Here is a 17,080-nt window from a genome sequence, read left to right on the forward strand (position 1 = left end):
TGATGTCACGTTTACTTGTGTAGTCATGGTGTTCTGTAAGTGTACAGCGGCCTTGGGTTGATTTAGATGAAGCCAAGGCACAGGAAACGCTCTGAATACTCAAATCACTCTATTCAGGGAAGCAAAAGCAGCCTAAGGTGATGTTTCGCACATTTTTTGTCGTTCAGTTCTGAGACACCCAACAGTGCAACAATGTCTTTGGGGGTGACCGTGGTTTACGGTTGGCCATTAGGTTGATGTTCAAGTTGGCGGTGTGCAGCAGACGGGGCCGCAGGTGTGGCAGTCTGTCTCTGGAGTGGAACATCTCAAATGGGCAGGTGCAACAAAGTGGATAGTGAGAAGCATGGAGGGACAGATGTAATGTGACTGTCTCGGCCAAATTTAGCAGCACCAGATGTCAGTAGCGGCTGCCCCTAGGGGGTGCCAGGGCGTTGACCATCTGCCACTACTGCTGGCATATCACAGCTTTTATATGGAAACAAACCATCTCCCATAAGTTTTTTTTACAAGTAAATGCTGTAAACAAGCAACTAGTTAATCAAATTAACCAGTATGACTTGTTTCACCCCTTGCAGTCTGGTTTTAGAGCCGCCCACTCAGAGTCAGCGCTACTCCTTGTTACAGAAACCCTAAGGAAATGTTTGGATGCCGGAACAGACTGCTGCGCTGATCCTGTTGGATCTCAGCGCAGCATCTGACACCGTATCTCATGGCCTTCTTCTCAAAAGATTATGTAAATGCGGGGTCAGGGGCTCAACTCTACACTGGATGACATCCTTTCTCTCATCACAGAGTTTCCAAGTAGCCCAAAACCCACATACATCCAAGAGCATTCCTCTGCTGCAGGGGTCCCACAGGGCTCAACTTTGAGCCCCACGTTGTTTAATCTCTATATGGGCCCACTGGCAGAATTAGTGGAAGGACACAATGTGACAGTTGTATCGTATGCCGATGATACACAACTGATTGTCACCTTATCCCAGAAACCGGAACGGACAGCTCACTAATTCTCTCTATGTTTAGAGGGGTTAGCAGCATGGATGTCCAACCATTGCTTGAAACTCAATGGAAACACAACTGAGGTGGTGATAGTCGGAAAGGCCCCCTCGATATGTACATCAGCATGGTGGCCTGAGGCATTAAGACAAATACCTGTCCCGAAAGCGAAAGTAAAGAACCTTTGGGTCTGGCTTGATTCTAAACTTACATTTGAAGGCCAAATTCGGAAGGTGGCGGGGAAATGTTTTGGGACTCTTAAAGTCCTTAAGGAAACTCCTTGACCTTTTACCTATCACGGTGAGGAAGACAAATGTACACGCCTTGGTCACCTCCCAGATGGACTACGGTAACATCCTCTATCTGGGAGCATCTAAGAAAGGACTGACTAAGCTCCAGTCGATCCAGAATGTGGCAGTTCGCCTTGTCCTGAACCTCCCAAAAAGATCAACAGGCGCAAGGGCCCTGGCAACCTTGCACTGGCTGCCTGTGGAGAAGAGAATAACGTTCAAGGCCATGTGCTACTGCCACAGAATTCTGTGGAAAAAAGGACCACGCTATCTCCAGTCCATGATAACAGCCTACACACTGGCACGGAGTCTAAGATCTAAAGGAAGGGCATTGGTTACTGTGCCGAGAGTACAGAGAGCCAGGATAGGAGCGCGCTCGTTTGGATACCTCGCAGCTAAGATCTGGAATACTCTGCCTGAGGAACTAAGAACTGAACCTCGCGAAAACATTTTTTGCAAGAGATTAAAGACATGGCTGTTTCCACCCTCAAACTAGTCCGTGAGCCTCTAGTGCCGACGTTGCTTCCGGATATTCTTTTAATAGTTCTGCCAACCTTACTGAGAGGCTGCTCTAGCACGGGGACACACCGTTTGTGTAACCATGGACTTTACAAATGGATAAATATAAATATATGTTGTGGAGTTACGAGTAAAACATTGAATATCGTGTATTGAAGCTGACAGGAGAGCAAAAGAAATAGAACTGTTCAGTCCGGTCCCAGAAGGTACTTGTGCTAATGTCCTGAAGAAGATAGCAACATATTTAAAGGCCGAAACGCATCAACGTTTTAGATGAGGCTGGCTGGCACTATGTTTAAAAACAGATGGGAAAATAATGGACTCCTTCCTTTAAATGGAAAAAAACCCTCATTTGCAATTTGAAAACAATGTTCAAGAAGAGTTGTGCCACAAAAAGAAAAAAAATATTACTTGTACATCAATTGAATAAAAGTCTGATTAATGTGTTCTTTAATATGAATTTTTCAAAGCATCGAAAATAAAATTAATGATTTTTCCAAGTTTATTGTGTTAGATTATCTGTCAGCAAATAAGCAGTGCAGGAGGCACAGACATCTTAACATAGACAAAGTAATTAAGGAACACAGGCACAGGATTAGATGTTCTGTTGAAACAAAAATGTAATACATTTATTCCCAGTTGAGAACAATCTCTTGATTAATAAATGTTATTAGCCCCTGTACTCATGGGATTACAGGGAGACCCATAGGGCGAATATCAGTCTGACCTCAAGATTATTGCCATGTATACGAAAGAGATGACTTCAGGTCAAGCTGGGCAGTGGCAATAGGTCTTGGGTTTTAGTCTACTCCTCAGAGGCATAGGTTCACTCTGCAGCACATGGTGGAGTGGGCCGGTAGTTCTGGAAAGGAGTAAGGGAGTTTACCTCCATGTCACACATTCTATGTCCTTCTCCATCAATTGACAGTATCAGCAGGTCTTTAGCCAGTCTTGGAGTATCTTGTCTACTCCCTCAGGGGAACAGCAAAGCTTGCTTACTCTGGGTCAATTGTTTCCACTGCATTAGGAGCCAGAGCCCCTCGAAGGTAAGCGTTTACAGCAGTTGTGGGCCAACACAATTGGCCACTCAAGTTCAAAGGGTACCGCAAACTCTTTTGTGTGTCCAGTCCGTGCCAATTACATTTTGCTATAGGCATTTTTTTCAAAACCGCATCTAAAACGATGCACCCTCACTTTGGGCTCCTTTGTGATGCCGGGCGTCCAATAACGCCCCCTGGACTAGTGTATCTGACCCAGGCTGCCTCCAGCCAGTAGTGTCTGCTGGGCCTAACTCTTCTTACCAGTACCTTACACAGAATGCTGTGTGGTGGAGGGACAAGCAGACTATCTCCCTTGTGATGGTGTTTTGCAGTGACTTTGCCATTGGCCTGTTGTGTTTTTTAGATGTGTTTTCTCTCATGCCATTGGCTGATTCTTCTGACAGAACTTGAACTAGGGACAGTGGGACAAAGAAATCTTCAAACAGGTATGCTTTCTAAAACAGCATTGAGAGCAAATAAGCAGGTTCCCCATTTATTTTTGGGAGTGCAGGCAAAACAGTCCACCGCAAATCAGCTACCTCCAGCTGTTAGTCATGTCATGGCCTGGCCTGGCCATGGGGACTGGAGTCATCCATGTTCCATGGTTTGTGAACCCTTACAGTCCAGCAGAGTCTAGAACACTGCTGGAGAACAACCAATTGGAATCCATCTTGGGGTGGGCTACAAAGTCTAAAAAGGGGGATAGAAACAACAAACAAAACTTGAGTTGTCAAGTTAAGGATATTTGGTTATCCTCTCAGAGGACTCGTGACACAGGTCTCCTAAGCAGGAAAACAACCAGATCTTCCAAAATGTACACGTATGCCTCCTCAGGACATGTGCCAGCCCTTACTAGCATCTATACACCTGCCTCCTCAGGACATGGTCCAGCCTTTCCAAGCCTTTACATGTATGCCCCCTCAGGACATGGTCCAGCCTTTCCAGGCCTTTACACGTATGCCTCCTCAGGACATGTGGCAGCCATTAGAAGCATTTACATGCATGCCTCCTCATGGCATGGGCCAGCCTTTCTAAGTCTTTACACGTATGCTCCCTCAGAACATGGTCCAGCCTTTCCAGGCCTTTACACGTATGCCTCCTCAGGACATGTGGCAGCCATTAGAAGCATTTACATGCATGCCTCCTCAGGGAATGTGCCAGCCTTTCCACATCTTTACACGTATGCCTCCTCAGGACATGTGCCGGCCTTTCCAAGCCTTTAAGTGCACACCTGAACTTAGTTGCATGTGTGCGCACGTGTTGTGGTGTCTGAATGTTTAGTATAATTATTGTGCTCTGTGTACAAAGTTATGATTTAGGATAAAGGAGATGTTCTTTGGATGTGTATGAGAAGTTTTAAAACTTTACTATTTATAATAATGTTTTTGTTTTTATGATTAGATTACTTGTTTTAAAAACAGATACAGAAATTACATTTCTCTCTCAATGGAATGCACTGGTCCTCTATTGGAAAAGTGGTGTGAATTGTTAAAAATTGAGATCTGTGCTAAGAAACTGAGACGAGATGGTGTTCCTTTCTTTTTCAATATACTTTGATTTATAATCTGAGAAGTGTACCCTACCAGCAGGTACTGGCTTACAATGTTCACTAGTAACTGAAATATAACAAACAAATACAGTATTTGTATGGATCTAATATTCCTCTTCAACTGCTGAATCATGAATATATACAAGCAGCTGATTTGGTAAGCTCAATATGGTAAATGCTGCTATGTCCCAGGTATCAAGTACCCTATTTCCATACATTATGCGCACTGAGAACTGTATTAGATAATTTTCTTACAGCCCTGAAGAAGCAGTATAGAGCCACGAAACACGTGGTCACTCCAGCTTAAGACAAACATATTTTTGGTGAAAAATCAAGTGCCAACATCAAGAGGAACCATACATGGACAAGATCAAAAAGTGAATTTAAAGAAATCCAAGAGCTTGGACTATCTGTTAGTAGATGCTATTATACATAAGGAGGAGGCACACTGCAGAAACGTGGTTTGTTTCCTAACCTGTTAAGAGAAGTGGATCATCTGTTTTGGTTCTAATAAAGTATTCTGACTTTTAATAGTTACAATTATTGAACAATTATTTGTCAAACTGTTGTATTTGAGAAGGTTCATGTTCTGCATCATTGTAAGTATTATGCTAGTTACCAGGGGGTTCCTGGTAAGACGGGTGGCAGCGGCGCGGGGCAAGAGCTTGTTGTTTAAACCAGTGCCTCAGGAATAAGTTCCTGTGCGTAGGTGTTGTGCTTGGAGTACACATTTGTGATGGGTTCAATCAAACAATGTACTTACATTTCTGGTTGATTAACAGCTTGTCAACCTGCAACAGATAAAACAATAGAACTTAGAGTTTGGAGAGTAGTACTACCATGCGCAGTGAGAAAGAAGAACCATTTTCAATAATGCTTTGACTACTCATGTCCATTTCTAGTGTGTAGAATTCTGAGTAAAGACATTACATTCCTTGACATATGTTTTGCCAATTCAGGCTATCCGTGGCATAAACTGGAAACTACAAAAGGTTGTAGAAAGACGTGTAAGTTACTGGTGGGGGGGAGGGGGCAAGCGAAGCATACAGAGAAACTTGGTTAAGTGTGTGGAGTGCTGTGCACAGGTGTAGACCTAACACAGCATGGAAATATCAAAGCAGGTTGTGGTGTTCTGAAGTGAGCATCTCCTCTAAGTTCTGGTTGCTAGGAGATGATATGGGAATCTAGAATGTAAGCATCTGCTGGGAGAATGTTGATTTTTGAAGCTTGGCAGTTGAACGCTCTTGCGCAGAACATGACTGTCCTTGCCTGACTCTCTACATCAAGTAGCAATGCACGTCATGTGCGGCGTTACGTACAGAGCCACCATTTTGTAGCTCCTGCACAAATGTGCCTGTTCTTGCCTGACCTACTCACAAGTGATGCAATAATATATACAGAACCTCCCACTCAACCAACAGACATTTTCACAGTGGCTAGAAATAGCTCATGCGGGCTTTCCCTTTGTTGTAGATATGACTAAATACAAATACAATTCATTAATTCATATACTTTATTATTTGTATTTGGTCTTTTGTAATTCTATTGCACTAATTATAAACCACTTTTTTCATTTATATATTTTTTTAGAGTATAAAAACCATAAACTGTTTGTGTTCTAATATACAGTGCAAATCATACATAATTCAGCAAATTGTGCAACATTAAACATGTAAATTTTCATGTTGAAAAATGACCCCTTACATAAACATACATAAACTAACCTCACATCCAGTCACCACATCCCAGTCGTACACATACACACAACACATTCATAATGTTCCATCTAGAATGGCTTGCACAGAAAAACTTGTGGTGAGAATCCTTCTATATTTTCCAAGTTTATTCAGCCAGCTGGAAATCGGTCTGGCCGACGCACGTTTCAGTGGATTATTAATCTTTAGTCCACCTTCATCAGGACCGCTCAGTTTCTTTAAGTTAGAGCAGCGGAGATAGTAAGAGAGATCAGTAAAATAGAATCTAGTCGGGTACATAGTAGTCAGTGATGGGACCGACAGTCCGGTGTAGATGCCTCTGAGATTATTCAAGCATATTCTCCTGTGTCATCAAACCTAGGGGTTATGTGGGAGAAATTATTGATCTCTTGGCTATTTTTGGAACACAATTTAATTTTAGGGAAGGATTATCCCTGGTAAAATGTATGTCTCCATGAAGGGGGACTCTTTAATTAGTTGGTTTCACCAGCATGATCTGTATGTATACTTCGACTCCAATATATCCCCCTCAGTGTGCCTAAAGGAGTTACCACCAGTTAAGACTGTGAAACTTGGGTCAAAAGGTTACCAGAGGTATTTATAAAGAGGTTGGGTTGTCTCAAAAACTATGTCCATCACATAAGACTAAGGTCAGGCGCTGTTCCTAGAGTAGCGAAAGTTAGAGGTGTTCCTTTATTGGTCAAAGATAGCTTGAGAAATGAATTGGACAAACTTGTAAAGAATGGGATCATTCAGGAGGTGGAGGCCTCTGAATGGATTTCTCCTGTTGTCATGGTCCGCAAAGCCAATGGTGAGGCTAGGCTATGCATTGATTTGAGAGAGCTGAACAAGGAGGTGGTGGTTGATCATTACCCACTCCCTAACATTACCAAAATGCTGTAGTCTCTGGATGGACCAAAGCATTTTTCGACATTGGACCTTTCTATAGCGTATCATCAGATCAAGCTTCAGCCGGCATCTCGGGACCTCACAACTATTATTACACGATTGGGAACCTTCAAATTTCTCAGGATGCCTTTTGGACTCTTCTCCGCAGCCTCTGTTTTTCAACGGGTGATGGAAAGCGTTCTGAAGGGTATTGGTGAAATTAAGGTTTATCAAGATGATGTACTAGTTTATGGGGTTGATCTAAAAGAGCATAATGAGAGATTGACTGCTGTCTTGGAAAAGCTCCGGGAGGGTGGAAAAATGCAAATTTGATGTTGGAGAAATTGAATATTTGGGGCACTTGATCTCTGGGTCAGGAATCAAGCCTAAACCGTCGTTGGTAGATGCCATTTCCAATCTGAACTATCCCAAGGATAAAGAAGAATTGGTGACATTTTTTGGGATGGCGGAATTTTACAATAAGTTTGTTTTGAACTTTGTGCAAAAAACTGAATGTGAGTTTGTGTGGGGTGAAGCATGTAATGAAGAGTTTGATGTGATTAAGAAACATTTGAATGAGGCTTCCAGTTTGGCTAGTTTTGATCCCTCTAAGGTCTCATATGTGATGACTGACGTGAGTTCTATGGGGTTAGGTGCTTTCTTATTGCAAAAATGTGGAAGGTTCTGAAAAAAACATTTTGTTCATTTCCGGACCTTTGAGGGGAGCGGAATGCAATTACACAGTGGTGGAAAAAGAGGCGCTTGGTGCTTACTGGGCAATACGCAAACTAAAAAGATTCTTGGTGGGTAAGTGCTTTGAAGTCATTTCTGATCACAAACCTTTGAAAGGAGTTTTCGGTAAGAAAGGTGTTGATTTTGTTTCTCACAGGATAAGGAAGTGGGTGGTAGCCTTGCAAGAATTTGAGCTCAAGGTCTCATACATAGCTAGTTCTAAAAACATTTTGGCAGACTGTCTTTCCAGGCTGTGTGGAACTAGTGAGAGTTTTGGATTGTCTGAGAATTGTGATTTTGTTGCAGGAGAGGAACTTGATGAAGAGGTAAATGTCTGTATGATTAGTGATGGGCTAATCTCTGAAGCTGTGTGGAATGAAAGCTTAGATAATAACCTAACGTTGAAACAAGTGATGGCTAAAGTGCAATGTGGATGGGGAGAGAAACAGGATTGTGAGGAGTATCTCAAAGGATTTTGGCATGTCAAAGATGATTTGGCTGTAATGAATGGTATGCTAATGTGTGGAAGTAAATTGGTTGTTCCTGAGTGTTTGAGAAGCAAACATGTGGCTAATGATCATGCGAGTAATATGGGAATTGCTAAAAACAAGGAGAGGCATACTGGTGGCCGGCTATGGATGTACACATAGAGAGAGTTGTGCATGATTGTTTCAATGTGCTTGTAGTGACAAGGTTCTGAAGAGCAGGACACAACCTATGGTGATCAGAGAGCAAGCTAGTGGCCAGTGGGTGGACATAGCGATAGACATTTTAGGTCTGGTTAAGTTGAAGTCTCAGGACCACTATGTCTGGACATGTTGTCAAGGTGGCCAGAGGTGAGGATAGTCAGCTCAGTGGAATCAGAAGCTGTAGTCAACTTTCTGGGGGATCGTTTTGATAGAGAAGGCTTTCCTGCATCTATTTTATCAGTCAATGGGGTTCAGTTCACTTCTCGAGTAGTGGAGTATTTTCTAAAGGAGAGAGGCATCAAGCATAAGAAGGCAGCTTTGTATCATCCCGAATGCAAAGGTGTGGTGGAGAGGTTTGTAAAGGTTCTTAAGGAAGCTATGGAATTGCCCATGGCCTCTGGTAATGACTGGGAAGTGGCTGTAAAAAAAGGTGCAAGAGTACAGGCTTACTCCACATTCTTTTACAGGGTTTCCCCTTTTAGGTTCTTCAAAGGAAGAGCTGCCATCACGAAGGTTATTCCATTGTGGCTTGCATCTAGAAGGAAGGAAGCTGATAGTGGAATGGATTTACAGATGGAGAAGAGGAAGGAGTTATTTGATGAGAGGAAAGCTGTGAAAAGGACAGTTGTGGCATTGGTGACTGGGTCAGGGTCAAGTGACCAAAGGAGGGCATGTGTAAGTCCTAGTTTGGAAAGCCCATGAAGATCATTAAGCTGTTTAACAATGCAGACAAAACCAATGGCCATAGGATATGGAATCTAAATAGGATTGCCAAATGTCAACCACAAGAAAATAATGGGGCAGATGTTCCTGTAACACAAGAGGAAGGGAGGATGATTTGGTTCATCTTTATTTCTTAATGTTATGTTTGATTTTGTTAATTCTTTTTCTCTTATGTTGATGTTGTTGGGGGGGAGGTGATGTGGTGTTCTGAAGTATGTATCTCCTCTGGCTGCTAGGAGAAGATGTAGTAATCCAGAATGTAAGCATCTCCAGGGAGAATGTTGATTATTGAAGTTGGTTGTTGCTTCCCTGTGGGTGAGGTCTCTAATCTGATTGGTGTACAATAAAGCTGCTACAAATTACCTCTTGAAGATCTGCGGCCTGTTGATTTAATCTAAGGGCACCACTTCACAGGCGTAACCCCAGGGATGTAACACAAGCGCCTGCAGCATCTGCTGCCCAGGGCATCGCCAGTCTTCAGTGGATCCCCATTCAGCCTAATACCTGTGAATTTCTGTGAGATACAGGAGTCCCAGGGGCCCCTCGCCACATTCTGCACATGTCCAGTATTTGGATGACACCATTTCATAAACCTCCCAGCAACAAAGCTTGTTTGTCTGAAGGAAGAAAGTCCTCTCATTAACTAGTTACCTGTCTCTGGCCTGGCAAAGAGAGGAGAGAAGGGGGCAGCAAGGTAGGGAGGAGCTGTGGGACTTTCAGCCAGGTGGCTGAGTGGAGTCAGGAGACCAGGCTCGGATTTGATTCTGAGAAAACACTTCTTTATCTAACTTTTTTCACTTCCCTGGAACTTTAACTGGCTAATTTCCATAGTGGGTGCTCTGTAAAAAAATGCCCAGTTAGAGAGCTGGAAGATGGAAGGGCACTGAGTGGCAGTGCAGTGTCAGATGCAAGAACTTGCACAAACGGTGCATGTGAAAATAAACACATGGTCAGGAAGTGGCTCAGACAGAAGACGCAGAACTCACATGGAAAGAGTAAACCCGAGGTACTGAGAAACAAGTACACGGAGACTGGCATACTGGCACCATGTCACCTCCAGGGTGCAGCTGAAGTACTGTAAATAAAATGATCCTGTCTTGGACCAGGCCTCACCTGAGTCAGGTATTCCAGTCCAGGTGGTAGGTCTGTTGCCATGTATGGCACGGGCATAAAGTTCTGTGGGCCGAGTCCTGGGTGTACCTGCGGCTGCCCCGCGTTGGCATGCTGGTATCCCTGAGGCTGGTACTGGGGCTGGTACTGCACGGCACCAGGAGACGGGTTGACCTGGTACTGCACAGCTCCTGGAAATGGGTTGGTCTGGTACTGCCCGGCCCCTGGAAACGGGTTGGCATGGTACTGTTCAGCGCTGGGCCCCGGGTACTGCACGACATGACCTGAAGAGGTAAGGAAAACGCTAGTCACTAATATACCACAACAGAGTCAACACATATTTACAAATGCACTCTGGTACTCTGTTTGGCCTTACATTGCACGTAACCTTGGTGTGTTGTGTGTAGATTTTTTTACTTACAATTTGCAGGTATGTAGCACTCTATGAGACGGCATGGTGAACTAATTTTATGAATCTTGGAGGGATGAAAGGCTGAGTAAGTTAGAATTAGACTTCCTCAGGAGGAACTGTTTCTCACTGAGGTTAATGGCTAGATTTGCTAGTCAAGTGCATCGCCTAGTGGGCTGAGGCTCTCTCTGCAGAGCCCTGTCTCTGTCTTGGAAGTGTCACCATCCAGCACTAGGAGGCTATGTAGGTGGTTCGTGTACCTGCTGCAGTGCACTGTTATTTGCAGGACACAAGACTGACCCGTAAGAAGAGAGCATTGTGGGATCATGTATTTGTCACGGAAACCCAGTTGGGATCTTCAGACCACGAGCTCGATGCCTACTAAGATAGCTCAGTGGGCTCTGACCCTCTGCACAGGCCTGCATGTAATGTGCAGCACCTAGGGGTCAATTCCTGCAAGGCTGACTGACACTTTAATTTTTCTGAGGGCGATTAAATGAGTACCTTATAGTATGATAATAAGTAGCACCTATTGATAATCACAGAGAAGCAACTAAGGGCCTCATTTAGAGTTTGGGGTGCAGGCTGTCTGCCTGCTTGTCTGTCAGGGTGTCAGCCTGCCGGCCCGTCTGTCAGGCTATCAGCCTGCCTGCCCGTCTATCAGAGTGTCAGCCTGCTCGCTCGGCTGTCAGGGTATAAGCCTGCCTGCCCGTCTGTCAGGGTGTCAGCCTGCCCGCCCGTCTGTCAGGGTATCAGCCTGCCGGCCCGTCTGTCAGGGTGTCAGCCTGCCTGCCCGTCTATCAGAGTGTCAGCCTGCCCGCCCGTCTGTCAGGGTGTCAGCCTGCCTGCCCATCTGTCAGGGTGTCAGCCTGCCTGCCCGTCTGTCAGGGTATCAGCCTTGCCACCCGTCTGTCAGGGTGTCAGCCTGCCTGCCCATCTATCAGAGTGTCAGCCTGCCCGCCCGTCTGTTAGGGTGTCAGCCTGCCCGTCCGCCTGTCAGGGTGTCATCTTGCCTGCCCATCTGTCAGGGTGTCAGCCTGCCTGCCCGTCTTTCAGGGTATCTGCCTGCCCGCCCGTCTGTCAGGGTGTCAGCCTGACTGCCCATCTATCAGAGTGTCAGCCTGCCCGCCCATCTGTTAGGGTGTCATCCTGCCTTCCTATCTGTCAGGGTGTCAGCCTGCCGTCCCGTCTGTCATGGTGTTGGCTTGCCTGCCCATCTTTCAGGGTGTCAGCCTGCCTTCCCGTCTGTCAGAGTGTCGGCCTGCCTTCCAGTCTGTCAGAGTGTCGGCCTGCCTTCCCATCTGTCAGAGTGTGGGCATGTGTGCCCTTTTGTCATGGTGGTACAAAAGGGGGTGGTGATGAACAGAGCATCAGAACCAATCAAACACTCACACCCAGTCAACAGATCTGGGTTTGATCCATCACCGTTCTTTAGCCCACTCTGCCACCCCAGTTCAGACATGGCCATATGCAAATCAGTCTGACCCTGTGCCTCATGGGAACAGTCCAGCCCGAACTGCCAAGCCATGCCTTCCCTGGACCGGAAACAAGCTTCCTAGGACCGGTTTCTGGCATTTCAGCCGTCTTCAGCCAGGCTTGCTTGAATCCAGTGGCAAAGTGAGCAAGGGACTCACATCTGAGCATACCCTGCCAACTTATGGCGAACAAAGCGGTACAAAAGGGGGTGGTGATGGACAGAGCATCAGAACCAATCAAACACTCACACTCAGTCAACAGATCTGGGTTTGATCCATCACCGCTCTTTAGCCCACTCTGCCACCCCAGTTCAGACATGGCCATATGCAAATCAGTCTGACCCTGTGCCTCAGTTGCAAACCATATACAAATCAGGCTTTGTCCCTCCCCACAGGAAAAGTCCAGTCCAAACTGCTAAGCCAGGGGTCTCCAACCTTTCCTGTAGTGGAGCTACTTCTGATCATTGAAAACCCTGCTCAGCTAGTGCCTAAACTAGGAATATGATAGATGTACACAGAGATCAAATAACTTAAACAAAGAGAGCATAAAGCATTAATTGCACAGGAGCGTTACCACCAAAGGTTAACATTTGGAGTCTCTAATAATCATTTTTGTCCCTTTTGCTCTTGAAACAGCTCACACGAGAAAGAGAGAGAAATAGACAGAGAGAAAGAGAGGCAGAGCATTTTATAGAAAAAAGGAGATGGAAAGAAGATGAATAGAGAAAGAGACAAAACAAGGAAAGAATGACAGCGTGATAGAAAAAAAGCAAGAGAAATAGAAAGGAATATAAGAACAAAAGGAGCACAGAAAGACAGGAAAGGAAAGAGAACAAAAGAAAGGAAGAAACAATGAGGAAACAGCAGAGAAAGGAGCAAAAGAAAGAAAGGGGATGAAGGAAGAAAGAAAAACTAAGAAGAAAATGAAAGAGGGAGAACATGAAACAGTGAAAGGAATGAATTAAAGGAGGCAAAGGAAAAAGAAAGAATGACAAACGAAGTAGTAGAAAAAGATGAGGGGTGAGTAAAACAGAGAAATAGAAGAAAAGGAAAGCAGAGAAATAAGAACCAAAAAAAGGATGGAAAGTAAGGAAAGGAAAACAAGAGTGAAAAAAAGAAAGAGAAGAAAAGACAAAAAAGAATGGGGAGACAAGAACAATAGTGGAGGAAGAACGGAGAACTAGAGGAAAAGTACAATAAGTAAATACAACAAACAAAGAAAAAGACAGGAAGAATAACAGAGAGAGAGTGGGAAAGATAAAGAGAGAAAGAAGACTGAAAGAAAAGAGGGAAAGAAAGGATAGAAAAAGGCAGAGAAAGAAAGGCACTGGACAAAAGAAAGGTGGTAGAGAAGGAGAGAAATCAAGAAAGAGGGGAGGAAGGAAAAATAAGTGGAGAAAGGAGAAAGACGGAAATGGGAAGGAAAAAGAAAGAACAAAAGAACAAAAAAAAGAGTTATTGAGAGAAAAAAGGAGAGACAAAAAGGAGAAGAAAGAAGTTGTGAGGAAAATAAATAACCAGAGGAAGAAAGAGGAGAAATAAAGAGAATGGAAGAAAAGCGGAATGCTAAAAGAAAGAAACAAAGGAGGGGAAAATGGAGAAAGGGAGAAACATAGAATAAAAAATGAGAAACAAAGAAAAAAGTTGAGAAAATTAAATAAAGACAAGAAAAAAGAAAGAGAAAGTAATTTGCAATGCAAATAGGTCTCGCATTTGTGAGTTAGAGCTATTGACGTTGTAAATGGCAATGTTTTTTACCTACACGTTTTATTTTTGGGGTGAATGTATGTAGTGTGCAAAATCCATTGGAAAGGTCCTGCACTTTGTAATAAATATATTGAAAAAGACGCAAAGTGTGGATTTTGTCAACAATTGTTTGGCATGTACCTCATGGGTGAAGTGTTGCCACACATGCACACCCTGGTGCATTACTAATGCGAAACTCATTAATAAAAGTAGTGCTTAGAGACTAACCAACGTGATCGGGATCGGAGCATGAGTATCCGAATCCCGGCTTCTCTTTTATTTTCTAGACTATTTGACTCACTCTCCTGTGTCTTGGTTATCCTCCAAACACTGCGAGGCAATGAAGTTTGCCAAAGGGGTGGGGGCAGGGGGGCTTCGGGGGTACATGAAAATGTATTCATTGCCTAGTTGTCAAAGGTCGCCTGATGCTATTAGTTAAAAGTGCGCAGATTTCATTAAGATATTAAGAGTACTTTACTCGCATCTGTGAGAAAATCGACATTAACTAAACAAAATGCCAGAATGCGTGTCAGTTTTCACAGTGTTTTAGACAGTACTGGTTGCTTAGTTTCATTGCATTAATTTTTGTATTTACTCTTTCACACAGCTTTCAAAGTAGGTTACCTAACCCCAAAGCCCAGAGTTGTTAAATGACCCATAGAAGGGAGTGTTTTACAGTTGAGCAAATATGTTCAAATGTAATTTTGGTAGTGCCATGGAATGGTCAGACAATGAGGTACTCGATGAGCAGGTATTTAACTACACGTTCAAAACGTACAGTATTGTGGCTGTTGTTTGTTTGTACACAACCACCTCTCTGAATGTGTTTATTAACACAGAGCTCCATCTACCAGACAATGCTCACAGAGGGGCGACTAAAGCACAGAACAAAGTGTGTTCATTTATCCTGAGTGTGAAGGCACCCGGAAGAATTAGGTGCCCGCCCGGAGAGGCTAGGGATCCCAGCGCTTCTACAGACTCTGCTGTGCTCCTCTGCACCAGCAGGGCACAGCCCAGAATATGCGGCTTTTGCTAAGAATAGATGAGGGGGGATGAGGTTGGGGCATGCAGGAGTTTAAAAAAAATGTTTTTTAATTATTTTATTTTTCCCCATTTCAATAATACAATACAATCAAAATAAGAAATGAAAATAAGAAAAAGGAAAACTAAACATTTCACTGTAAAATAACAATACGGAATTAGGGAGATAAATCACGTAACTTCTTTTCAACGGAAATGCAAACTATCTACAATCACAGCTACCTTGCAAAAGAAAGTGAGCAGATCACATAACACTTGATTTTACAATGCAAGCAATTCCCCAGATGACAGCAATGCCCACCCTCCAATGTCATCATTACATTGCAGCTATAGGACTCCCGTCAATCACTACGACGATGTACCATGGGGAGACTGAAACTGTGGGTTCCCCTCCACAGGAGGAGGTGTTACGGATTGTGCCAGTGTTCGTGACTCAATGTACGTGGCATACAGGCTCCAAAAGTTCTTCGGACAGTTTCTAGGTGGGAGGAGCTCACTGTATATTTCTGTTTGCGTGTTGCAATATAACAAATCCCTGGACTATTGTTGCAATGTGGAAGGGGGCCTCTAGACCAGTGCATCGCCAAGACTCGCTTAGCGACCAACAGTGCCATGTCTGCCATACGTCTAATGGGTTTCTGTATTTTCTTGGAGTAGCCCAGGAAGGCCAAGAGCGGGTCTGGGCCTAATTGTGTCTGCGTTATTGTTTGGAGTTCCGTGAATACCTGTATCCAGAAGTTTGCTATAGGCGGGCAAAGCCATGCGAGGTGCAAAAAGTCAGCCTCAAGGGCTCTTCAGCGCTCACAGCTGGAGGTGTCATGGAGTCCGTATTTGTGGAGTCGAGACGGTGTATGATAGATGCGGTTCAAAGTTTTGAACTCTATAAGCCTATGTCGGCCATTAAGCGAAATACGTTTAATTTCCACACAGCAGTACCGCCACATGTCATCGTCTATAAGCAGTTCCAAGTCCGTCTGCCATTCTAACCTGGCCTTGTTATGTCGGTCTCTATATAATTCCAGGTTATTGAAAGTGATGATTCTGATGTGAGGCAATGGAGACTGACTTTGTCTGTTTGTCTGCACCAGTCTATTTCTCTACCATCTACCAGGCTCACTGTCATGTATCCATTCATCTCTCTTTGTTAGAGGTGCGCGAGCCAATATATTAATTAGCTGGTAGAGCCAGCCAGAGACGAGCTAAGCGTATACGAGCCAGTGGGCGAGCCGTGAAAATGATCGGCATGTTAATCATACAGTAAACATGATGAAAATGTGCGATAATGTCTCTTCAAAATAAAAAAAAAGTGCATTTCTTTAGCGCGTCACCTCAGTACACAAGATTATAGCACTGAATTGAGAGGAAGTTATTAAAAGTGCCTATTTTAAGCATGAGTTAAAACACTGCTGCTCCTCCTGCCCGACAACAATGCCATTTGTGAACTAAGAGGCGTCAGTTGCCATGCATACCCCGAATGTTGTCTAGAGTCTTATTATATTTAGAGTAACATTAAAATCTAGTTCATTAAACACAAGAAGTTTTTGTACAGCACGCACCTTGAACTCGCATATTTCAAGGTGGCAATAATAAAGATTTAAACGGAAGTGCCGGCAGGCAAGAAAACACTAATGGGAGAGGGGGGGCGGGGAAGGGTGAGAAGTCACAGACTGAGGGAGGGTGTGGTGGGGTGGAGAGACAGGGAAGAAAATAGTGTTAGGAATAAAGGGGCCAATAGCCGTGGAAGGATACAAAAGATGAATGAAGCGGGACTAACAAGCCTCAAACCAATCGGAAGGCAGCATTTAAGACAAAACTCAATGGGCAGAGAGTGGGCGGAGCTTCCATGAAGCTTTCACACTACAGTATATACTGCATGCCTCGCAAAGCGATGGCAGCGCATTCGTGCTGCAATGCTAGGTAAGACCTAAAAGAAAATAGTGTTAGGAGTAAAGGGGCCAATAGCCGTGGAAGGATACAAATGATTAATGAGGAGGGACTAACAAGCCTCAAACCAATCAGAAGGCAGCATTTAAGACAAAAGCCAATGGGCAGGGAGTGGGCGGATCTACCATGAAGCTTCCACACTACAGTATATACTGCATGCCTCGCAAAGTGATGGCAGCGCATTCACGCTGAAACGCTAGGCGAGACCTAAAAA

At 44.2% G+C, this 17,080-nt stretch overlaps 1 protein-coding gene across 2 annotated transcripts in view; it reads right to left on the reverse strand.

The window, feature by feature from the left end:
- The window catches only part of LOC146782961 (phospholipid scramblase family member 5-like), a 47,411-nt gene that overhangs the window by 15,209 nt on the left and 15,122 nt on the right, over positions 1–17,080 (reverse strand). For both annotated transcript variants that reach the window (XR_014972076.1, XM_085637953.1), the window contains exons 3-4: positions 10,255–10,535; positions 5,158–5,185 (exon numbers count right to left, since the gene is read on the reverse strand). Coding sequence is in view for 1 of the 2 variants with exons in the window: in XM_085637953.1 (XP_085494079.1) it covers positions 5,158–5,185; positions 10,255–10,535 (309 nt within the window). In the remaining variant the exon portion in view is untranslated. The remainder of the gene's footprint in view (positions 1–5,157; positions 5,186–10,254; positions 10,536–17,080) is intronic.

This window comes from Triturus cristatus, chromosome 12 (assembly GCF_964204655.1).
Source record: "Triturus cristatus chromosome 12, aTriCri1.1, whole genome shotgun sequence".
NCBI classification, from domain to species: domain Eukaryota; kingdom Metazoa; phylum Chordata; class Amphibia; order Caudata; family Salamandridae; genus Triturus; species Triturus cristatus.